The sequence below is a fragment of the Thalia democratica genome, chromosome 8 (genome assembly GCF_965202585.1).
Source record: "Thalia democratica chromosome 8, ktThaDemo2.hap1.1, whole genome shotgun sequence".
NCBI classification, from domain to species: domain Eukaryota; kingdom Metazoa; phylum Chordata; class Thaliacea; order Salpida; family Salpidae; genus Thalia; species Thalia democratica.
This window is the reverse complement of record NC_139172.1, coordinates 21,317,075-21,343,717: the sequence shown is the minus strand read 5'-3', so window position 1 is coordinate 21,343,717 and position 26,643 is coordinate 21,317,075. Positions and strand designations below refer to the sequence as shown.

At 25.7% G+C, this 26,643-nt stretch overlaps 1 protein-coding gene across 1 annotated transcript; it reads left to right on the top strand.

Moving 5' to 3' along the window:
- Nucleotides 1–22,662: 22,662 nt before the first annotated feature.
- LOC145843452 (transmembrane protein 245-like) lies at nucleotides 22,663–25,312 on the top strand. Its single transcript, XM_082950939.1, has one exon. The coding sequence runs from the start codon at nucleotides 22,726–22,728 to the stop codon at nucleotides 25,006–25,008; it is 2,283 nt and encodes a 760-aa protein (XP_082807065.1). The 5' UTR covers nucleotides 22,663–22,725; the 3' UTR covers nucleotides 25,009–25,312.
- The last annotated feature ends 1,331 nt before the right edge of the window (nucleotides 25,313–26,643 follow it).

The window sequence follows — 26,643 nt, the reverse complement described above, 5'->3', positions numbered from 1 at the left end:
ATCCGGCCGGATCCGGATATCAGACAAAAATGGTAATATCCGGCCGGACCCGGATAGTGAGTCCGGTACATCACTAGTATAAACTAGCCTGAATCAGAATGAGGTTTTTAAAAAATGAAAAAAAAAGAACTTTAATCTAATAATAAGTAGAACAGCTAGCCACAAGGTTTACAAATTTAGGTGTTATTTACAATTAAAGATCTGAAATCAAGTTATTGAACAAAATACACTAAAAAATTACAAAATATTCAAAACTGGATCAGCTCAAACTCATTCAAAATCTAAAAGAAAACTAGCCTGAGTTTAAACAAAAAAAAAAAACTAAACTAGCCTGAGGCAGTCCAAGATTTTCTAAAGTTCCTAAAAATTTAAAAATTTTCAAACTAGCAGGGTTGCCACTGTTTAAGTCAATAAAACTAGCTAGAGTGAGTATAAATAAGCCTGAGTCAGAATGAGGTTTTTAAAAACTGAAAAAGTTACTTTAATCAAACAATCAGAAGAACAGCTAGCAAAGGTTGACAATTTGGTAGTAAAGTTGTGGACTGATTGTGATACACTTAACTTATTAGTACTACCCATCATAATTAAATCCTACCTTATTTAATTAATATCTAACTAATACTAAATTCTAACTGAGACTACTTTCTATAATCAGACACGACAGTTTTGAGTGATGAATCTTTTATATGAAACACAACAAGAAATACTTGCTTATACAAAATTATTAATTACTTTGGTAACACTTTAAAAACTAGAAGCTATTTAAATCTATATCAAAAGACTTAAAACAATAAACTAAAAATTAAATAAAACTTTTAGTAAACTATTAAACTATAAACCTGGCTTAAATATTTAAACAATTAAACACCAGTTGAAATATTCACTTTTAAAACAAAACACTACTTACAATAAGCATTAACAAAAAAGTTCAAGATATTTTGTTGCTTCAAGCTGCACACCAAACTAACTAACTGCTTACATATAAACTGTCTGTCATGTTCTTATGTTTTGTTGCATCAGTATTTAGTTTGAAACATTTCGTCATATGATTCTCATTGGCTCGTACATTCAACCGTATTAACTCTAAATATTCTCTGAGCTCAACTTTAAACAACAAACAATGCAAATATTCATTCCAAAGTTTTCAATTTTACAACACATGTAAAGAGCTGCATTTTTGAAATGTTTATTTCATAGTTTAAATGTAAACAAATGTAAATTAGTCACGTGTACAAAATGAGCCAATCACGGTAGGTGTTTAATTTTAACTGACGAAAATGACTCTTATTAATTTACACAGGGTTTGTTTTTGAAAAAAAAACTTTCCAGTATGCTCTTTTTTACTAACTAGATCCGGGTCCGGACTTTTTTTTTCAAATTAAAGTCCGGCCGGAACCGGATCCGGACTTTTTTTTCAAATTAGTATCCGGCCGGATCCAGATATCAGACAAAAATGGCAATATCCGGCCGGACCCGGACCCGGATAGTGAGTCCGGTACATCACTACAAAAAATAAAGTTTAAATACATTAAAATAAAAACATTATGAAAAAATGCTTCTTTCTTTTTACTTACTCAGCTTTTTTTGATCTCAGACTATTTTTTAAGTATACTAGCCAAAATTTTGTAAGATAGAGAAGGCATAAAAATTTCCAATCTACCAAATATAGATAGTCATGTTCATGTATGTTAAGTCTGACTAAAAGTGTAAGCAACTTTCTTAAGAAAAAGATTCTTTTAACGAAAGTTGATTTTTTTAAAGTTATCGAGAAAACAAGTTATATTTTGTAGTTTAATAATGTACGAAAATGTTAGAAACAGCAGTCTTACAATTCAGCTTCGAAAACCATTAACTACAAACTTTGTTGGGGCTGAATATTCTACACATGTGTCGCTGATTGGCTGATCTATTTTCATAGAAATAAAATTATCCAACCGTGAATTTTGATGCTAATTATCATATTTTAGCACCACAAGTTGTTACAAGTTAGCAAAACACTTAGTTTAAAATTCAAAAGTCTCAAAAATTCTTTGTTCTCAAATATTAAACCTTACTAGTTTCAGAAATTTGTATACAATTTAACTGTAATACATATGTAGGATAAGAAAAAAAATTTAAATAATAATTTAACTTAGGATTATTTGTTTTTACTGCTAATAAAAGGTTATGAGTGGTGGGGTCCATTATTTTTGTATAAAAATTCACAGTAATTACCTAGGATGAAGTTGCACCAAAGTTTTCTCATTTTGAAATATTTTCTCTCCACATTTACAACACAGACACATATCTTTCTTAAAGCATACTTATTTTTAGTTTAGTAACCTTTTAGAGGAAATCATATTAATTATTTTCTTCTTTTCACATTTACCATGCACACACACTTTAGAACAACTTTGTTTACTTTATGTTTTTTCTTTCTTCATGTAAAAATGTATATAATATTAAAAAATAAAATAAATAAAAATATAAAAGTTCTTAAAAAAAAAAATATTTTCTTACTTGTAAGCCTGTTAAAAAAAATCATTTGTTTTTTTTATTTGTTAATACTTTTAAAATATGTACATAAATTTTTAAATAAAAAAGGTTGAGTTAGTTTTTGGTTAGTTAAAGGTCAGTTATTCATTCAGGTAATTTTCTTCATATTAGAGTTAGTTTATTAAATTTCTTAAATACTTTTTGTGAAACACACTTAGTTTTTGATTTGAAAAATTTGAGTTAATTTTTGGTTAGTTAAAGGTCAGCTATTCATTAAGATAAAGTATTATTTCTTGAAGTATTAGCTTATAATAATTACAGTTATAGTTAATTTTAATTAAGTTCAGGTTAAATCTATAAAATAAAGTTCACAGGGTAACTTAGGTCTCTGAATGTTTTTATAACTTTGTTTTGGATCTAAAACATTGTTTGAACAACAGATATCTAATTTGCCACAAGAACTTTTTTTAAGGGTATAGGGGGTTAAAGCCAATCACTTCCAAGTTTTTGTATATTTATATAACTATGATTCTTCCATTAAATAAGCAAAAGGAAATTACAGTTGAGAGCAGGGGATTACATCCATGTAAGGTACTCACTAAATTTTTAAAACAAATATGTTTTATATATAAAGGGTATCTTTAAGAAGTACGCATCCGTGTAAGGTACGCAAAAATTTTTCAAAATGTTTATCTATTACATTCAAAGAGTATCTTTTAGAAGTATACATCCGTGTAAGGTAAGAATAAACTTAGGGGCATAGGGGAGTTAAAACATTTTTTTAGAAATAATTATTAGTTAAAGGTCAGTTATTCATTAAGATAAAGTGTAACCCCCCTGTAAGAATAAATTTAGGGGTAAAGGGGAGTTTAAACATTTTTTATGTTTTAATGTGATTTTGTTTTGTATAGTTTTTAATAAGCTACAAGTTGTTTTTTACAGATTTTAAAAATTCAAAATAACTTTTGAGATATAGCCGGTCAAAGGCAACAATAGGTTCCATATGGGATGCAAAACTAAAACAGCTAATAACTAGAAATCACTAAAAATATATCTTCTAGTATTCCCAGTAGTTTTTGAGATTACTACCACAAATTTTTAGGAAATGTTCCTTGCAATATTTAAAAATATTGGTGCAAGGAATTATTAAAATTATAAAAAAATATATATATATAAAATAAACAACTTTTTTTTGTTTGTTTGTTATATTTTTTTTTTGCAAAAGACTTTTCTTAACATTGCAACGAACATTTCCTAAAAATTTGAGGTAGTTATCTCTAAAAACCTAGGAGGAGATAATTCTTATTGATTTCTTGTTATTTACTGTTTTAGTTTTGCCTCTCATAAGGAACCTATTGTTTCCTCCGACTTTGACCGGCTACATCTCGAAAATTGTTTTGAATTATTAAAATCTGTAAATAGCATCTTGTAGCTCGGTAAAAACTATATAAATTAAGATCACATTGTGAAAAAAGTGTTTTAACCCCCCTCCCCTATGTCCTTAAACTTATCCTTATCTTACACGGATGCGTACTTCTTGAAGATACTCTTTGAATGTAATAGATAAATAATAATAGGCTTTTTATTTATTTTTTTATAATTATATGTGCTTACTTACATAATTTTAAAAATATGGCAGTGGTGGGCTTTGAACCCTAAAACAAGTGTTTCTGAGCAAAAATACGCCGCCTTGACTGCTCGTCCATGTTGCCTGTGGATTAACTGCACATTTTGCGTTTATAAATGTAAAATTTTTAACAATTTTTCAAAAGTTTTTGCATTTAAATTTATTTATAAATACTAATTCAATAAAGGTATGATAACATAACTAATTATGTACCTATTTTGTTAACATAACAAACAAACTAAATCAATATTTGAATTAATTTAATCATTGTATTTAATCAAGTATAATACTTGCTATTTAAAAAAATACAAAACAACAAAACAAAAACTATACGTAATACACACAACAAGGTAATACATATAACAAACAAGATAATTGACTTACTTAAACTAAATAATAGTAATAGTTATTTTAATTTAAACTGTTATGCCTAAGTATAAACTTAATATTTTATTCTACAATTAATAAACTTTTTTAAATTCTATGCCTACCCCTTACACTCATTTTATGTCTAATTTATATGGATCTCATAAAATTTACTACTCTATTAAACTAATTATTAATTATTTTTAGATTTTTGTTTTTCAATAATTTTAAAACATTTTTAACTACACTTTTATGTTTATTTTCGCCAAAAAAAATACTATAAGTTTATACTAAAAACCTGCTTGAATTTTTTTTTTACTATTTTTTGTTTATATGTGATAAAAATCTCGAATCAAGATGTTTTTTAAGCGTTTTGTGTTAGTTTTTATTTAAAATTTTGTTTTCTCTGTGATTTCAATGAAAACAGCTTTAATACAAATGAAAAAAAAAAATTAAAGTACAAACAATTGATAAAATTTATTACTAAACGGGTTATCAACCAATAAGAATTTAAAATAAAGTTTTTGAATGTACGAACCTTGATTTAATTCCTTGGGTAAACCTGTTTTGAGTTTTGACCATATATTTAATATTCTGTCATTTATGTATTAAAGAGTTATAAGTAGAATTCAAAATTTTTTTAAAGTGTATTTTTGTCTCTTTAAACGTTAAACTTTATTTATACCTAGTTTTTCTATTAACTTCTCATCAAAACATCTATTAAAAATATTTTGATATTTACATACAAAAAATTAATCTATATATGACGTTTAAACGATGTTTTATTGTTTATTTAATATACAAAATGTACTAAATACCATTGTTTTTGTTGAAACTGATTAAGTTATAACGTTTATAGGTTTTCTTCTTATTTTTTTGAGTTTTAACAGAAAAATTTAATCACTTTTGATTATTCTTTATCATTTTACCGAAAAATACGTTTCTTTTAACTGTTTATTTATATATTTACGTATATTTGGTTTTTTATAAGTATTTATTAAAAAATTTAAATAATACTTAGTGGTTTATAAAAACACTAATTTAATTATTTAAAAATAACTGTTTAATGTTATATTACTTAGATTAGTTATTTTTCAAGCTAACTTAATACATCTAAGTTAAGTTTAAAGTATTAGAGTTTTTTTTAGATTTTTTATAAACAATATGTTTGCTTTTTTAATGTTATCGCATCATTTTGTCCCTGGTTTCGTAATAATTTTGAAAAATTTAACAAACTTTTATGCTCTTTAGCGCCACAAATTTTAAACAAATCAGCGACGCATTGGTGGAATATTCAGCAGACTTTGTTGTCTGACTGAATTTATTTATTGTTTAAACCTTGTAGATTGTAAGGGTTTACCCTACTTTGAAACTAAATTTCTTACTCTGTTTTTTAATGCACACTGCAAAACTATTAGCAGCTTACAAGTAAAATATATTGAACAAAAACAACTATCTGAGACTTGTTTAAGTTTGCTGATATTGTTTTATTTTGGATGATTTTAACATCTCAGTGGGTAAAGTGAGAGGCAAATTCAAGTTACTTGACAGTTTTTTTGACTTTATGTCATGTGAGCTTATGTTATTTGAGAAAAATTGCTGAATTAAAAAGCGAAGTAGTGGTTGTGCATTGGTGCTTAGTAGTGTGCATAGCAATTTAAGTAAGTCAAAAATATTTTCAAATGATCTTTTATTTGTCTTTTTCTATAAAAAAACTAATTTTATCTTAGATTATTATTAATCTAACATATTAAGGCCATAGGGGGGGGGGGGTAGGCCATGTTTTTTACAAGTTGATCTTATTTATAGAGTTTTTACTAAGCTTCAAGTTGCTTTTTACCGTTTTTAAAAATTCGAATTAGTTTTTGAGATATGACCGGCCAAAGTCGGGCCGCATAACAGGTTCATTATGGGGAAGGAAAAACTAAAACGGCGAAAAAAGACTAATGCATTCAAAATCTATCTCCTCCTTCATTTTTTAAGCTATCTTTTTCAAACTTTCACAGTCTATTCTTTATACAATAACAAAAAAACGTTATTTGTAACTTAAAAAAATTTCAAGTAAAAATACCTTTTTTTGAAAAAAAAAAAAAATTTTTGATAAAAAATCACTTTTTTTTTTTTTTTTGTCATAAAATTTTAATTTTTTATAATTATTAAAATTCACAAATAACGTTTTTTTCTCATAATGTAAGGAACATTTCCTAAAAATTTGAAGAAGATTGCTTGAAAAATGAAGGAGAAGATAGATTTTAAAGCCCGTTTTTAAAAACTCGAGAAAAACGGCTTTAAAGTTACCCTTTATATACCCTTTATAAAGACAACCTTTTATATAACTAGTCATAAAAAAAATTTACTTAATATTTTTAAAATCTAAAAAAAGCATCTGAAAGATTATGAAATTTACTATAATATAAGTCTATATGTTATTTTTGGTCAAAAAATGGCTTCTACCCCCCCCCCTATGGCCTTATTAACATAATAAAAAAAAATTAGAACAAATCATATTATTTAAAAAAAACATTTTATCACTTATGTAGACAATTGTGCACATTAATTATTTTTCAGTAATTCTACAGCTTTTAAAAGATTGAAGAACATTTATATAAAACTTTTTGAACATTTTGGTGTATAAAAGAAATTTTTAAGATAATACATAAAGCAAAGTTTTAAATAAACTATTTCATGGTAATTCATTTTAATAAAAATGTTAAACCATTTTATAGAAACATTAAATTGCTTTTTGAAAGTTTTTCATTTCTACTTTTGAATAAATTAAGTTTGAAATTGTAATATTTTTTCTTGGTTTTTTCTTTTTTATATGTTACTTATACATAAGTTTTAACTCTTTTAGCTCTTTTTTGAAATTTAAATTGCTTCTATTCTTGCCAGTAGAGCATTGTGTTTATACAAACTTTTCCTTTTCTTTGCAGACAAAATGTTGAACTAAAAAACAAAAGTAGTTTAGTTTTTTGTTTTTATATATTTCAAACACGCGTTATCCCTTTTGTCAGATTTGATACATTCTTAAATAATTTTACATGGTCAAAACCATGTAAGTTATATGTTCAAATACAATAATAACAACAATTTTCACAGTACTGTTCTTTATTTAACTAAGTACATTTCTCTGCGTTAAACAATTATCTCAGTTCCATAGAATTTTTAAAAGTTCTAAAAGTTCTGCAAATAGATCTTATTATTGTATATTCCAACAAACTTGTTTTGTTAGGATCTGTACAAAAGACTAATAGCAAGTATTTTTTGAGCATAAAAAAAGTATATTTATACTAAAACTCTGTAGGCTGGATAACTGCATAAAATATTTTTGAGCATAAAAAAAAGTATATTTATACTAAAACTCTGTAGGCTGGATAACTGCATAAAATATCATTGGTTTTGAGCTAAAAAAATATTTTAATATATAAGTAGTTTTTATTAAAAAAAAGTAGGTAACTTTTCAATGATTTTAAGAAATTCTTCTATATCTTAATTTGCATAAAACAAATCAAGTTAAATAAAATAAAAATAAAAAATAATAATAACTTTCCAACCAAGGGTAAGGGTTAGGAGTAATAGTGATAATAAAAAAAAATATAAAAAAATTGTTAAAAAAAAAGAAATTAGAAAAAAAAAATTAACCCCTGCAAAAATGCCTCCATGCAAAATTATCTGCTTGTGCAAAAGTGCCTTCGTGCAAAAGTATCTTCATGCAATTTTATCTCCTTGTGCAAAAGAGTCTCTGTTCAATTTTGTGCACTTGTGCTATTTTGTATGCTTATGCAAATTTGACAGCTACCCTTCTATTTTAGTTTTAGTTTGACTCGGGATAGTTGTGTTTTTTGTGAAAAACTCAACACATATTTAGGTTTTTTAATAATCTTATGATAAAGTTTTTTTCAGATATGAATAAGATTTATTTTGGTTTAGTTTCAATAGTTTGTTGTTTTATAACTGATTATGTTGAAAAATTGATTTTTATTGATTTTGAAAACTTAAAGAAAGCTAGTTTAGAAATTTTAAAAACTCAGGATGACTCAGCACAGTTTTATTGAATCAAGGAGTGGCAAATCTGTTAAGGCTACTCATATTAAACTAGTTTGAAATTTTAAAACAACTTAATTTGACTCATGCTTGTTTGAATTTTTTAGTAATACATAGGCAGTTTAAGTGTTTCTATAAAATCTCAGACTAAATTTAAGACTTAAAAATTTTTTTTTGTTAATGTTAAATTCTTTTGTTATTGTTATGGTATTTAAGCAGTTTTTTAACAAAAGTTTTTTCAGTTTTTGGCCCATAACAATCTGTGTTTCAGCTTTCGTACAAATTCCGGTTGATTTAAACTATTTCTTAAATATTTTTTTTTGCTTTTGTGTGTCAGATTTTAGCCAATTCAAGAAACCAGCTCTCTCAGCTCCCTTTATATACTGACACTCCTTTAGTTTCAAAAGAGTAAAATAAAGATTAGTTTTTACAATTTTCCTTATTGATTTGGATACATTTTAAATTCCTAAGCAACTTCTCATTTAATATGTTGGGTTCCTCCCCACACTCTAACAAACAGCATTAATGTTACTTGATGTACAACATGAGCAAAGAAGTCCACTTTTTAGACAATACTCAATGTTGCCAAGCTTTGATGTTGCTTATCTTATGACATGAGCAAGGAGTCTGGTTTTAGGATGATTTTTGATGTTGTTGTTAAGCTTTTTGTATCGCCTCACCACATCAAAAACTGTGGGTTTCAATACTTTTAGCTGATTTATTATTTGTATTGGGGTGTCCAAAAAAATTATAATTTATTAAAGTCATAGGGGAAGGGTTAATCACTTTTTTTAAAATTTGATCTTACTTTGTTGAGTTTTATAAATACTCTGTCAAAAGTCAGAGACTACAATAATAAATTCATTATAGGAGGCGCAAACTAAAAAGGCAAAAAAAAAAAAAAAACAACTATTTAGCTATAAATCTATCTCCTACCTTTTTTGAGATAATAACCTCAAACTTTAAGGAAGCATTCCTTGCATCATTTAGAAAAATTCTGTAAGAATTTAGAAAAAAATATAAAGTAAAGATATTATAATATTGTAATTTGTTTTAAATCAAACAATTCAAAGTTTTTGACTTAATTAGCTTTAAGGAGATTTTTATATTTTTATTTTTTACAGTTTATTATCAACAAAACAAAGCTTCACTCATATATTGGGATATAGGAAAATATCAGTTGTTATATACAAATCTTAAAAAAGTCTTTAACAAAATAAATGGAAGTTATGTAAAAATATCAAGTACAACAGAATAAAAACCTAAGTATTGAACTTATGTTTTAAAAACTCGTGGTTTAACAAAACTTTCTATATATTGTAAGAAACAATCTTGAAAGTTTTAGGTTGTTATTTTAAAAACGTTGGAGATAGATTTTTAGTTATTTCTAGTTATTTGCGGTTTTTGTTTGCGCCTCTTGTAAGTCAACTATTGTAGTCTCTGATTTTGATCAACTATATCTCAAAAGTTATTAAGAATTATAACAATCTTTAAAAAAACTATTTGTAGCTTAGATAAAACTCAACAAAATAAGATCAAGTTGTAAAAGAAGTAATTTACCCCATCCTATGGCCTTAACAGCATTGCCCTTAGACTTTTTGACAGCAAATTGTAATGAGTTTATTAAATTTAGCAGCTGACTTGAAATTAAATTTGTCAACACAGTTATTATATTACAATAAATTTTGGTTCATGAGCTTTTAAAAAAGTAATATTTTTCAAATTAAAAGAAAAAATTTCAAACATATCCCCCACCCTGTAAAATTGAGAAGTTCATTGACTTGTTAAACAAATTTATCTACATTTTTTATTTAAATAGTTTTCAAAGCCAATTTTTAGTAATTATTGTCATTTATTTATGAAAAATTATCTTATAAAACTTTATAAAAAACTTCTAATGTAGGATTATATTAGTATATTGCAATCAAATGTTAATTTTTAAATGTATTTCTATGTTTTTAATTTTTTATTTAAACTTCTGTCAATTTTTGTTACTAAAAATATCTTTGAATTTTTATCCAATATTTATTTCAACAGTTTATTACAATCAAAACATTGTTTTGATTGTAATAAACTGTTGAAATAGATATTGGATATAAATCTCCTTAAAGACATTTAAGTCGAGAACTTTAAATTGTTTGATTTAAAACAAGTTACATTATTTGAATTTTTATCAACAAATTAAAAAATAAAAAAGAAAATATTACTAGGACTAAAATGCCTTTTTTGTCTACACATGTATGCTTACTTAACAACTTTCAATTAAAGTTTGTAAGAAGACTTTTTGGATAGATATATATTTGATGGTTCTGTAGATAAACCTAGCTAGGAAGAAAAGTATTTGAGGATCATCAAAAATAAATTAGATAAAAAATTGTAGGTGAAATTGTTTTCTTTATATATTGATGAATTGTTAACTTTTTTGGTTAATCAGAAAAAAATCAATTTATTTTGATTAAAGCAGAAAAGTTCAGTAAACTTAAACTTTTTGAAATAAAAGAGTTAGAATTTTTTTTCTGTTTAGAAAATCATTTTCTGTGAAAATATTTTTTGTTTCAGTATATGTCAGGGTCAAACTTTGTAACTTATTAGTAAACAAACTTTTTATCTTTTGAGGGATTGATTACTTAATTGAAATTAGTTTAGTAGTCTACAAAGGAGATTGCACTTTGAACATAACTTTAATGGAAGTCATAATTTTTATTTTTGTTTTATTAAAATATTTTTTACTCAACTATTGTTACTTTAGCTGACACTGTTTCTCCTAAAAGGATCTTCAGAGCTGTTTGAGTAACAATAAAATAACATAAAGCACAAAAAATATTTAGTAAGATCAAGTAATAAAAAAGTAATTAGTTAGTAATTAATAATTCATTCAAATTACGTGATTAGGTAAATATAAGGGAAATTAATTAATGGTAGAAAAAAATAAAAACTAAGCAAAAACGTTCTTCAAATAAAATAATACTTATAAGTAAACTGACATTAATAAATAAAAATTATGATGGTATAATAAACAAAAAGTTACAAGAATAAAAAAAATTAGAAATAACTTGATCTAAAATGGGGGCATGTAGAAGTTAGTTCTTTTCTTACATTAAGTGTTTTGTCTCTGGAACTTTAGTTTTATAGTGTTTTCTTTTAAATAACCACATTAGAACTTTTTAAATCAGGAAATATTTTATATCATAGTTGCCACACACTCAGGGTTAACAGGGAAACTTAGGATATTTTGACTATTTTTTTAAAATCAGGATGACTTTGGGCAATTCAAATTTTTATAAAAATTTGAGGATAACTTTTAGAATTAAAAAAAAATCTCATAGCAGATTTTTTCAGATCTAGAATGAGATTCAGTTGATCCAGTTTCAATACTTTGTTATTTTATATACCCAATTTTGTAAAAGAACATGATTTTGAAATCCCTTTTTAAAATAGTTTTTAGCCTTGGGGCTTGCTCTTCAAAATATTTAGAAATAACATAGTAATTTTTTTTTAATTGAAATTAATTTTTATCATGATTTAAGTTTATTCATGCAAGTGAGTACTTTATGTTATACGATTAAAGTTAGTCAATTAAAATAACAAAAAGAATAATTAAAACACTTTTCTACTATATATAAAGTTAATAAACATGGTTGCATAAAATTATTCACCAATTAAGTTTTTAATCTCAATTGATTAAAACTTTTAATGTTGAATAATTAAACATAGCATTTCTCATAAATCTAGTAAACATCTAAAGCAGAAGCATACACATACAACCTTCCTTTTAATTATTAAGAAAAAAAGTAACATGAGGTATTTGTAGTTTGCGCCAAAAGCAAAAAAAAAAAAAAGATTTGAAAAGAAACTCAGAATGACTCAAAGAAGTTTTTTTTGACTTAAAGAGTGGCAACCCTATTTTTACCTCTAGTTCAATTTTACACCAAAAAAGGACAAAAAACATGTTCTTTACATACAAGGGACAAAATAAAAAACCTGAAAAAAACCCTGTATATATGAAGTGTAAGTAAAAAGTTGAGTTATGGTTTTAGACTGAAGATTAAAAACTTAGTTTACTATATAAGTTTTATTAGGAAAAAAAAAGTTGTTGTTTCAAAAAGCATTTTTGTGCTCCCTAGTAAGACTTTTGTTTGTTTATATAGCTGCTATATTTTTTTGGTAAAAACTTTCGAAATACAAGTTTGATATCAATTATAAATTTTGAAATTGTTATAAAATGATAAGAAATAAATGTAGACTGAATATTTTTTGTTTTGGTATTTTACAGTATATAAAATATTATGTCAAATGATTAGTATTGCTTTATAAGCTTATTATTTTTGTGCTTTTTCTTTAAGTTTATAGTTTATTTACATAAAAAATTATAAAGATAAAAAAGTTGCTTATTTTCAGGTCTTATTTAAAAGAGTTTCAAATAAAAAAAGTTTGGCTTAAAAAAATTAAAATTAACTAGCAATGCAAATTGCACACTAGTGTGACCCTTGCTATAAACTCATGCTGTTTTAGACTAGATTTTAGCAATTAAAACTAGTTTTATTATGGATCAAACTAGTTTTCCATTTCAAAGGTAGGTAACCTTGTTGTTCATAGTTAATTTAACAGTACAATAATTGATATTAACGAAGTTTAAAAATGATACACTTCAGTATGAATTAGAAATAAAGAAAATTGTTAAGTGTAATCATATATCTAAAAAGTAGAAGGCATTTGTACAAATGAAAACTATTAGTGTTAGTAGGATTTTAACAGAAAATTTATAAAACTTATAGTTTGTTTAAGTTGAGAATATAAATATTCAAATAATAAGTTGTTAACGTTGTTTCTTAATAGAGATCTGAATGAAATGTTTTAATTGAAAATAACAACAACTACCATTTGCAAAGTATTTATATTATTTAACTTAAAAATCATATGTATTTATTACTAAACATTCTTAGAAAAAGAAATCTAACATAAAGTCAGACTATAAATACAAACAGTTTTTATCGAGTTTTTTATTAGGCTTTTGTTTAGTTTTTCATTAAGAATTTTACCAAAATTTTATATAACTCTTACAACTTTAAATCAAGTTTCACTAACATTTACTAAATAACTAGTCATTCTTTTATGACTTTAATAAACTTGAAAATACTTTACATGTGTTTTTTAAACTAGTGTATCAATTTGTGACTTGGTTCATTGCATGAGTTTGATACATTAAATCTTGACTTATATAACCCAAATCAATAGAAGTGTTGACAAGTTTAAACTTGAGATGATTTGCTCATGTATGTATTTGTTAAGGGAAGATTTTCAAACTCTTTTTAGTTTAAATTACTAGTTAATTTTTTAACTTCTAAGTTAATATAATTGTATTCTTTCCGATCTTCAGTAAAATTATTGATTATTAATTTATTATAGCAATTTGTTAAAGTTTTACAAAAGTTTTATTTGAAGGTAAATATAAGTTTTGCACTTACCTATGTCTTGTGCAATTTACAACAGTTTGGTATAGAAATGGCTTCTAGTAGTTCTGAATTTTAGTTTTTCACCATTTTGGTGAGATAATCTTCAAATTTCTGTGGATTGTCAACATTTTTAGGTTAAGCTTTTATTTAAAATCATGGGTTTCGTGTTCTTCTGTAGCCACATCACTTTTAACTTTAAAGATCATTTTCTTATTCTTTATAACATTTTTTATTTACATTGGATATTTTTTAATGAATGATGAATTTTAAACATAATAAACTTTAACATACTGTTTATATTTATATTTTATGTGCTTTAAGACAAGAGTTTTATTTAGTAACTTAAATTTTCTTCTAAATATAAAAAATATATTTATGTATGTTGCTTTCTGTACATATCAAAAAGATTGCAGTATAATTGACAGTTGAAGTTGTTTTTTATCTACAACTTTTATTCAATATATTATTATGACTACTAAATTTATTTTTAATAATTCCTGAAGTATAATAAAAGTTATGAATTTTTACTATTTATTTACGTTTTTTGTTTTTTAAGTCTTAAGTCAAAAGATTTACTAAAAAATTTTGTGTAAAATATAACAATGATTAATTGTTAGACTATAAAAATAAAGAATATATTTATTTTATTTTGTTAATGATCGTTTTTTGTTTTAATTACTAGTAATAATTTAAAAGTTTATGTAAAAAATTCAGTCAATATACACAATATAGTTAATTATATCTCTAAGAGTCTTTTCATATTTAAAAATTCCTAATTATGAAGTACAATAAAAATTAATTATTTTTAAATTGATTTAAATTTTTTTTTATTATGTCTTTCTTTTTTATTTAGTTAAAGTTATAAACTTTTGATCAGATGTTTCATTAACAAATTTTCAAACTTAAAAAAAGTTGTTTTAATTTAGGTATTAATTTCGCTGCAGCACATAAGTTCATTAGTTTTGTGCATGCGTAATCTGTTTTTTTTTAAACCTCATCATAAAAAAGGTTTAAAATAAAATGAGGTCATATGATGTGAGTCACTTTACATTCCAGTCATTTATTAGATACAAAGTGTTTGATGTTTTACAGTCCATCTTTTTACTTGTAAATCATTTTTTTACTGATTTTGACTGTGTACAAAAAGTTCTTTTTTAAATAAAAACTAAAAATTTTTACATGAAAATACTATTAGACAGCATTTTTATACTAAATATAATGCTTAAGTCAGTCCAAGACACAGCCAATTTTTGTTAATGCTTTTTCTTCTGCATCAATAATTAAAAATAATAAAATTATTGTTTTGGAAAATCTACTTACTTTTATTGCACAACATATAAGTTTAAACGTTTTCAGGCTTACAACCAGGCCTCAATAAACTAATAGAACTGAAACATATTTATGCAATTAAGTTAGAAATAGTGAAAAAATATATTATGAGGTAGTAATTTAAAATTAAGTATAAAAATTAATTTGTTGAAAGCTAGAAGATTTTTAGTATACTATAATGATATTTTTGTATTTAAAAGTATATTAAATTGAACAGAAAATTGTTTAATTGATAACAGTAACTATTCATTAAAAATAATTTACATCAAATAGTTCCTTACTAAGTTGTTTTTTAATTTATGGTTTCTGTCAGAAAAGTTTTTGGTTTTATTTTTAAGACGAAAAACTTTTCTAAAATAAACCTTAAAATAAGTATAAAAACATATCTTAATGAGAAACGATTTCTTACAAGCTTTTCATCTTAAACAATAATATTATCGATGAATAAAAATATTATTTTTGAAACAAACCAAAAAAAAAAACTAAAATGTTTTAACAAGAAACTATTTTTCGTAAACTATTGGTTTTAAAGCAATACTTTTTTCAAATAAACAAACGATTAAAAACTTATCTGTAACAAAAATTGTTTTTAATAAAACTATCTTAATAACTATTATGTAAATAATAGTTCAAGGTTTTTATCACAAAAGTTTTTGTTTTTATTTTCATTTAAATTTGTCTTTACAAACAAAAATATCATTGTAGTATACTAAAAATCTACTATATTTTTACAAATCAATTTTATACATAGTTTTGAATAACTACCTCTTAAAATATTTTTTCACTATTTTTAACTTCGTAGCATAAAATTGTTTTAGTTTAAATTAAATTGTTTTGAAAGTTAATTGAGAACAGGTTGTAAACTTATATGTTGTGCAATGAAAAATTGTAAAATTTTCAAAACAATCATTTGATTTTGTTAATACCATTAAATTTTTTTAAATAATTACAGTTTACATAATTTGTGGTTAATAAGTTAGTTAACTATCTAAAAAAAATTTTTTTCTCATTAAAAATGAATAATTTAGTTTTATTAACAAATAGGATGTTGCTTAACAACTCATACTAGGCTATTGAGCTACAAAGAGATTTTGCTTAATATGTGTTTATGAATAACTTCTTTTTGAATAGAATTCAAAAACCTTGATGAGAAAAAAAAAATACTTGAATTATGTTAAAACTTAAAAGCAATAAGATTTTATAGAAAAAAAAATATTTTTCATTAATTAATTAGTTTGTTAAAAATAAAAAATCAAACAAGCAAATTTAAGCAATTTACGATCTTTAATAAAAAAATAAGTTAATATATTGTAATTAAATTGAGTTAAAGGTAAAGTTTAAAACAAACAAGTGTAAAATGATCAAGTTTGATATGATTAATTAAAAAATTTTCTAGTTTAAAGTTATCAAGTTTAAGATTATCAACTCAAAATGATGAAGTTTAAAATGATACAGTTAAAAACGATTAAGTTATAAAAATTAAAGTTTAAAATGATCAGATTTTAAATATTCCCAAGTTATAAATGATTATCTCCCTAGTAACACATGTAGTTCTGAAATTTTTAACTAATAGAAAAAGTATATACAAAACAAAAGTATTTTTTGTACTTAAATTACTATATCTACTACATAGTTTATTTATTAAACAAAAAGAATGCATTAAAAAAAATTAAAATTGAATTATCATATAATTAATATTTAGTTTATTATTATATAAAGTATATTGTTTGTTTAAATTGGTTATTAATTTTATAGTCTTCTTTAATAAATTACATTAAATAAAGGACATTACATTAGTACATTTTTGCTTCAAACTAAAAAGATTTAATTTATATACTATGAATATCAGTAAAATTTAATAACTTTCCATTAAAAGCAAAATAAAAAGTTATAATATTTATTTTATCAAAATTAATTACTGTTTCTTGCAATTTTCTATTTATAATAATATTTGTTTTTGTTTCCCTACGCCTCTCCTCTGACAGACTATTAATATACTATTTTTAATTTTTTACAAATGTATTATGTCTTATAAACAATGCTTCTGTAAGGTCATTTATTTGGTTATACTTTTTTATGGATGTTCATTGACTATTATCTTTTTGTATGTACAAGTTATTGCCTTTTATATCAAATAAATAAGTTTAAAGTTATCGATGAGTTGTTTTTAATTTAAACTTTTTAAAATTTTCATTTATGTTTATTTTTTTCTGAATATAAATATTATTTGTTTTTGTTTTTCTTTTTGTGTGGCCCGTTTAAAGGGCTCAGGTTTTGATGCCCGAGTCCAACATTGCACAATAAACAATATAATAATTAAAACCAAATATACGAAGTTATTCAAATAACTTTAATTAGAGCTTATGTGAAATTGGTTCCATATGAAACAATTTTAGGATTGTTTGAGTAGTATTGAGCTTTAAGCGGTAATAAATTTTAGTTTAACTTTACTTAAAATAAGTTGTGTATCTGCAGCATGTCAATAATCGTGAATCATTATTTCAAATTATAGGAAAGTGTTAAAGTTATAATATATTTAAGATTTTTTTTATTTAAACTTCTTTTGCAATGTCTATTTCAAAAGTTTATTTCATACGAGCTTATAATTTACTTTTGCTTAATAATTTTTTGATATATATAACTTTGTTTAATTTGTAACTTGTATAAGTTACAAATTGAAAGTTGGTAACTTGTATAATTTTTTTTTGTTGTAGCTTTTGTTGAGTAAACTAAAAATAAAACAACAACACAAGTGTTTTTACTTAATTAAAAAGAATAAACTGAAAAGTAAGCGAAAAGTAGAAATACTTCCTAAAGAATTTTAAATAGGTGTTTTGTTGATAATATAGTTATAGTTAAATAATTTAAAAAGATTCTTGAAAAAATATTATTTTATAATATAAAGTGGTTTAAAACTTTTTGTGTGCAAAGTTTGTTGAGATAGTTAATGTAATAAGTTTATTTCAACACTTAAAAATGTAATTTTTAATATAACATTCTTACTTTAACATACTTTAAAGTAGTTTTTTGTGTTTTAACTAATTATTATTTATTGCACTTATGTCAACTCTATTAGCTCTATAAGCAAAATATTTGTTCAAGATAAAATTTAACAAGTATTTTTTATGAACTACTCTAAGTAATTAGTTATCTAAGTTTTCAAAGTATTACAATAATAAAACGTATACGTTAACATGAATAGTTATATGCTTTTCTAATATTTGTTTTATATGTATTTATTTATTTTGTAACACCTTTAGCAATTATGTTGGTTGTTAAAAAAGTATAAAGTAAACAAAATAAATTTTTTAATACATATTGAAGAATATAAATTTCGAATAATTATATTTATTTAGAGCTAGCGTAAAGTTTTAGAAACTATTTATTTTTAAAGTCAAAAATTAGCTTATTTTTTTAAATAATTTTTAAAAAATAATTTTTCTTTAGATCAAGTATATAAATGAGGATATATTATTGGATAATGAAATTTTTTTTTTCTAAGTAGGGTTTATATACTTTTTATCAATGAAAGTTTTTCTGTACAATTCTTACTTTTAAAAAGTATTGTAATCCTTAAAAATTTTTAAATAGTCCAAAAAAAGAACAGTATACTAAATATATGCAGTTCATGATACTAGCTATTTTCCTATAGAAATTAAAAATATTTTTTTAGTATGGTTACCAACAATTTTTTAATCCAGTTTTAATTGAATTGTTATAAAATAAATATAATTGTAAAAGCATTTAATAAGTTTACCGTTTATTAGGTTATACTAGTGATGTACACAATCCAGGATTCCAATACAGCTTTTTTTTGATTCGGATTCAGCCGGATCAAAACTTCAAAAATAGATTCAGAATTGACTAAATTCAAATTTAAAAAATGGATTTGGGTCCTGCCAGATCCTAGTTTTGTGGATCCTGTGGATCACTACTTAAAACATGTGCTTTTTTATCAGTGTATTTAAAAATAAGCCAAAAAAATAAAACTCATGGTAGGGAAATGTGTACAAAAATTTTTAAAGATTATCTTGACAAAAATGTTTTGCTGATGAAAATATTATTTAAAAACAACAAAAACATGCTGGTCATAACTTTATTACAAAGTTAAAATTAACTAGTCAAAGCTCAGCTTGAAAAATAAAGAAAATACTTACTATAAAAGTGTGAGCACAAGTTTGTCTAAGAAAGCTAGCAAAACAAAGATTTTTTTATTGTTTATAACAAATTTTAAACCTAAAGGTAGCTGTTTGATTGAATGGTTTTTAAACGGATAAGCTTCTAGTTTTATAGTTTAAAACTCTATCTAAAATTATTTTTATGAGGTACAGAATTATTTTCATTTCTGCTTTTAAAAATTACTTTCAAGATGTAAAAATTTTATTTCCTGTACTAAGTATAAAAGTTTTATTGTTTTGTGTATATCAGGGTTGCCACACACCCAAGGAATCTCAGGGAATTTTCAAACTGTAGAAAATCTCAGGGAAACTCAGGGAAGTTTTGATTTTTTCTCTAAATTTCAGGGAAGTTTTTGAAAATCTCAGGGAATTTTTTTTCTAGATCTAGAATGAGGTTTAGTTAATCCAGTTTCAATATTTTGTTCAAAAGTAGTAATTTTTATTATTTAAGTGGTTATTTAGAAGTTTTTTAGCCTTGCGGCTAGTTCTTCAATATTCTTAGTATTAACATTGTAGTTTTTTTAAGTTTTAAATTTATATTTACTTAAGTAAAATCAAACAGTTTAGAGAAATGAAAGTTGTTGTTAACTATTCATTGAAAAGTTCTAATACACTTTTTATTTTTAGTTACTTATGTAGTTTAAAAAACACTATGTTGTACTATTAGTTCTTATTTTTTAAATAATAAAGTTATTTGTTATTTGTTTACAACTACTTGTTTTCAGTAAAAAAATTAAAATGAATACAGATTAGTGTTGTATTACTTTTGTTAAAAAATAGAGGTTAAATTTTTGTTTATAAATAATAATTTCAAAAGTAGTAGCAGTAATGGTAATTAATTTTTTAGTGTGAATGTTTTAATATACTTTACAACTTTTTTGCAGATTTAATTTAAAAGCTTTTTTAAGTATTATGAGTAAAGTACAGTTTAAAACCTTGTTTAAAAAAAGTTGGCTTAACCATGAAGACTTCAAAGATTGGTTACTTGAGGATGTAGACAAAGAGAAGTTTAAATGTAAGTGGTGTGGTGATGATACACCAATGGCCTTATCCAACATGGGTATAAGGGCATTGAAATTGCACAGTATGTCGAAAAAACATCTTAAATTGAAAGCCTCTAAGAGTAAAAATAATGTAATTACTTCTTATTATGGTGGGGCTAATAGTTCAACTAGTATATCAGCTGCAACTTCTTCAACAGCTGCTGAAATTTATTGGGCTCTCAAGTGTACCAAAGAAAACTGGTCAGGAAACTCTTGCGATAATAATAACACTTTATTCACTACCATGTTTCCTGATAGTGAAATTGCAAAAAAGTTCTGCATGAAGAGAACCAAATATTCATATATAACAAACTTTGGTATAGCCCCTTTTTTTAAAGATGTCTTAAAAAAACAGTTTTGTGCTCTTCTTTTTATTCTATTTCATTTGATGAGTGTTTCAATAAAGTCTTGCAAAAAACTCAACTAGATTTGGTGGTGAGATGCATGAAGAAAAAAAAAGTACACTGTCAATATTTTACTTCAGCATTTTTAGGTCACTGTACTGCAGATAATTTAAAAAAAGCCCTATTGACCGAAATTCAAGAGTTAAACCTAAAAAATTTGATCCAAATTTCAATGGATGGACCAAATGTGAACGTTGCTCTTGCAAAAAAAGTTGACTTTGATAGAGAGGCTTCAGGTCTACCTCAACTTATTAACACAGGGTCCTGCAGCTTGCACATTATTCATGGTGCATTCAATAATGTTAAGCTTTTAAGTTTTATTTACTGCATTCAGAACAGTTGCTAGGAAAGACATACAAGTCATAATGAAGTTATTATGTATGCATTTAAGTGAGTTCTTCATGTGAAATTATTATTATAGTATAATTAAATTTTGTCAATTAAAATGTCAAACAAATTAAACTTTATTCTTTTATGTAGAAAGTTAACTAACAAGTTTACACAAAGTTGTGCAAAAATTTAGTTTTTAATTTAAAATTGGTTTAAACCTTTTAAGATTGAGTTTTTGAAAACAGTTTTTTTCATAAATTTAATGCAGAAGCATACACATACAACCTTCCTTTTATTATTAAAGAAGAAAAATGAGAATGAGGTATTATTAATTTGTGTTAGAAGAGAAATTTTTTTTTTAAGATTTGAAAAATACTCAGGGAAACTCAGGGAAATTTAAGGTTATTCAGGGAAATTTTTGGTCACTCAGGGAAGATTTTTTGGCTCAAAGAGTGGCAACCCTGTAAATTATTTTCAAATGTTTTTAAAATCGTAAATATTTTTACTTGCTACAAATATTTAAAAAAAGTTTGTCAATATTGTATGATGGTTTCATTATATTAACAACAATTCTTTGTTTATACTACACCTATTAAAACAAAATTTAAAAAATATTTTATATGATTGTTATCTCCTGTTCTAATACAAAAACTTATACATAAAGTATATTATAATAAAAAGCATAGTTTTTCAGAAATACAAAAAGTACTTCACTAGACACAAGTAGTTAAAATAAATTGAAATAATCAAGATAAAACTACAATTTTACTAAATCACTACACACATAATTTTAAGTGATTAATTTAAGCTCAATTCCAATTTTTTTATATATTATATATCTCACTTATCAAAAATTCAGCTTATTTAGTTTGATGTGTTGTCTTGAGTTAAATTCTTTTACAATATAATTTAGAGCTCGCGTAAAAATCTAATGTATATATAGAATTGGTTAAAAATTTTATTTTAAGTCTTTAGGTTTAATTCTTAAAACTTGGACCTCATTCGTTATTTAGAAAAAAACTATAAAGGTTTTAGTTGTCATATAATTATATATCACTGATAAATGAAAGGAGATAGATATTTAGCTAGTTTTAAAGTAATAAAAATTTTGTAGTTTGTTTAAAAAAAAAGTTTAAATTTTGTATAAAACTGAATCCATATTTTAGTTTGTGACTTTTATTTTTAATTAAAATATCAACAATGTAATTTTTAATGCTGTTTGTACTTTAATGCTTTGGTAGTAACACCTGTTGTGTTATTATGATAATTTTTATTTTTCTTTAATTTCGAATAACTTGAAAAAGTTAATTTTAGTTGAAATAATTTTTCTGTATATAATCAAAATTTTTTTACAGGTTATGTTATTGAATAATAAAATAGAAAAAAATGAATACCCCACGTAAAAAACACATGAGATCGCCTTATGCAGGCTCAAGATTAGAAAAATCGATATCAGTTTTGGAAACAGTGACAACAATGGTTCCAATTGCTCACAAAAAGGCCTTAACACAAGCTTTGTATACAACTGGAACAATCGCTACTTTTTTTATTTTCGCTGTTATATCTTACTACACTTATGATGTTTTAAAGGTTTTTATAAAACCTTTGTTGTGGGCACTGTTGTGCGGGTCTGTTTTATTTCCGTTGAAACACAAACTCCATCAGTACACTGAGAAAAAGTTAAAAGATTTTCAAGAGGAAAATAAATTAATGGTTTTGGAAGTAATTCTTTTACCTTACTACATGTTTTCTTGGGTTTCTGAACTGATAGGCAGTAGTTTTACAAACCATTTTAAGATGATTTTGATGAGTTTTATTCTGTGCGGCGGTGTCAAACTTTTGCTCTATTTCGAGCTCATTTCTAATTTTTTTTCCTTAGTTTGGTCTTGCAGTGAACTGTTTTTAATGTGTTTGAATTTTCTAGATAATATTGTAGGTAAGCAAAGTTATATATTTACAATAACTGTTGGGCTTATAATAGCACTGGCTATTACAAAATCCGCGTATCTAAAACAGCCTATGGTCATAAGTGTTTGGGGTTGTGTTCTTAGTTTTGTGTTTAATGCTTATCCCGGGTTAAAAGTTCCTACAATTTGTGTTATTTTAGCTTTGTTTTTTCTTGGAATATTCCCCAGCAAACCTAAAAACTTAAACGCAACACCAGATCACACATCGGACTTTGCAGCTATCAATCCATTTCAATGGGTAATTAATTATGTTAGTTCTAAAAACAAATATTTTAAAGTATTAAGCTTTTTGTATGTATTTATTACTGTAATCCAAGATTCTACCTACTACCTACTCTTTATATTACCACCTTTTTTATGGTACTATTTCAAAATTGTGCTTTTACACGAGACAACATTATACTACATAAACTCTGGCGTTAACAAAGCTTTTGGGATGTCTTCCACCACCCTCAAAGACAAGCTTTGCACTGCTCTGGACTACTTCAAATCCAACTTTGTACCTCCGTTTGCGGTTTGGTTTTACTTGAAGATAAAGAACGGCGACAGAAGGTTGAACAAGGTGGTGGTGACAAGCCTGCCGTCCATCAGCAGCGCGGTCATCATCCTCATGCTGTTCGTCATAACAGTGTTCAGCTTCATGTTTCTCTTCGTCAAAATACAGCACGAAGGGGTGTACGCCGTTCAGACAACGTCCAAAGTGATTGAGAAGTCGGTGAGCTGGCACCCCGAACTGAAGAACTTGCTGCCGTCGGACCCCGTGATTCCTGAGGCCGTTTCCTCGTTCGTAGGCACCGGGTTCACCAAAGTAAGAGAGTACATTTCCTCGGCGCTCAACAAAACTGGCGATGAGAAACTGAAAAGGGAGGTTTTGAATGTGTGGGACAAGCTGTACTTTGAGTATAATCAGTATTTTGTAGCTTCGAAGTCAAAGAACTTTTTTGATGAGCGTTACACTAAAACAGGTAGTAAAGAAACAATTGAAAGTTTGTTGCAGAAGTTGTATGACATCAAAGAAATAAAAAAATGGATTTTGGAAAATTTTTCTTACTTGCTAAGCATTGCTAATTCGTCAGTGTCTGTTGCTCAAAAAAATGTGACATTAATTACATCATTGTTACTAGCAGCTTTAAACACACTATTTCAAGGTGGCTACTACGTGGTTAATTTTTTTGTATACTTTTTAGTTTTTGTTACCACACTGTTTTATCTGCTATCAACAAGTGACGACCAGTACATACTAAGTAAAATAGCCAGCAGTATTTTAAACCCGGTTATTCAAACATTCGAAATATCAAGTTTCCTCCAGAAGTCAATCAACGGCGTTTTCAGCGCTTCGATAAAAATGTTCTGCTTCTACGGCCTCTTCACGTGGGTCAACCACTCCTTGTTCGGCTCGGGAATAATCTACATCCCTTCCATACTGGCCGCAACCTTCAGCGTGATTCCCCTCATCAGGGTCTACTGGTTCTGCATACCTTCGTTTCTGGAGCTGTGGCTTTTAAAGGGGAGCCTGGCGCGCGGAGTCGGCCTCCTCGCCTTCCAAGTGCTGCCCACGCTGGTGGTGGACGCTTCCATTTACAGCGAGATCGAGAACAGCTGCCACCCGTACCTGACCGTGCTGGCGGTGGCGGGCGGGGTGTACAGCTACGGGCTGGAGGGCGCCATATTCGGCCCGCTCATCCTGTGCTTCCTGCTGGTGGTGAGCGACCTGTACACCCAGGTCATGCAGAGCTGCATCGCCGAGGTGGACAGCGACGGCGACGTGAACGAAGACGCGTTCGAAAGCTGAACTGCTGAGTTGGTTTCATGTTTGTTTCAATTTTTAGTTAATTGGTTGCTGCTCTTTTAAATTCGGTTTTATTTGTTGTGGTATTGCGTTTTTAAAATTTACGAGATGCAAGTTTTTATTTTACAAGTCATATTCGAGGGGTCAAGGTTTCAACATATGTGTTTTTTACTGGTTTCATGAAATTTTATCTGTAACTAAAAGTAAAGTTCGTTTGTAGTATGAGTTTTCGTTTATTTTTTTAATGAAAGATGATTATTCATAAACCTCATTTAGTAAACTAATAACCGTGGTTTAAAACAACTTTACTGCCTATTATTTTTATTATTCATTGTGATTTTTAATTGTCTTAATTTATTTAATTTATCCATTGTTTTGATTTTTATGGTTATGGCAAATAAAAAAAAAAAACTCATATTTAACTTATGCTTGATTAAAAGTCTCAAATATTATCATATATTGGTTAAATTAGTATTTATTTTTTCGTAATTAAATTAAATGAATAATATAGATAAGATAATGTTAAATCCGAAGTAAATTCTATTCTTATGAATAAGGGTTTTCAAGAGTATTTAAAAAAAATTCAAGTATGTAGCTATAACCATTCTATAAGAAAATATGTTATTAAGTTTATCAGATTTAATTTAAACTAAAGAATATATTAGATTATTTTATATTATTTTGTTAAAAACAGTCAAAATACAATTAAGAATAAACTTTCACTATTTAAAAATGTTATTACTACTTATAAAATTTTTAGATATATAACTGTGTATAACTTGTGAAACACTGCTTAAGAAAATTTTTTATTTGTTAATTTTAAAACTTTTGTAATGCCACGATATTTAGTTGTTATTTTTAACAACAAATTTGAATAATCTAGCCACTCAAACGCTTTGAAAACTTCACTTAAATTTATTACAGATACCAGATAGTAAAGGCGAAAGGTCAAAAATTCATTCTAATTTTTCAGCTTTAAAACTTAGAAAGAAGTTAGTTCAATGAACTAGATCAGTGGTCTTCAAGCTAATCAAAATCTGTGCACCCTCAAGTGTAAAATTAAAATTCTGTACTACCCCAATGTGCGAATATCTAGTATAAGTTTCAAATCCCGCAATATCTAGTGCAGCGTTTCCGAAACATTTCTTCATCCTCCAACAAAATGTCTAAAAAAACTACTTAATACCTGATTTTGCTCTTCATTATCAACTCCATAATATCTAGATATCTAGTGTAAGTTTCATATTATGGCCCTGTGGCTCCCTGAATTTCTTAATTTTTCCATAATATCAAGTATAAGTTTCAAACTTAGTGTTAAAAAGCTTATACCGTTTTTTTTGCTCTTCATCATCAACTCCAGAATATTCAGTGTAAGTTTCGAAATTTAGGATAATTTTTGCATCCCATAATAAATTTCGTGTTCACTGCTGCACACTTAGAAGACCACTGAACTAGATGAAACAACTTGAATCATTCAAGATTATAAAACTGACTGGTAAGGTTGACTCTAAAATAAAGGCTGACATGAGTTTTAAGAAAAAAATTTGTAGAACTGTCTAATTTTTCAAATCACAAACTAATCTGCAATTAAAACCGGTTGCTATTCAAAAAATATTAACTTTAATATGTTGAAATCAG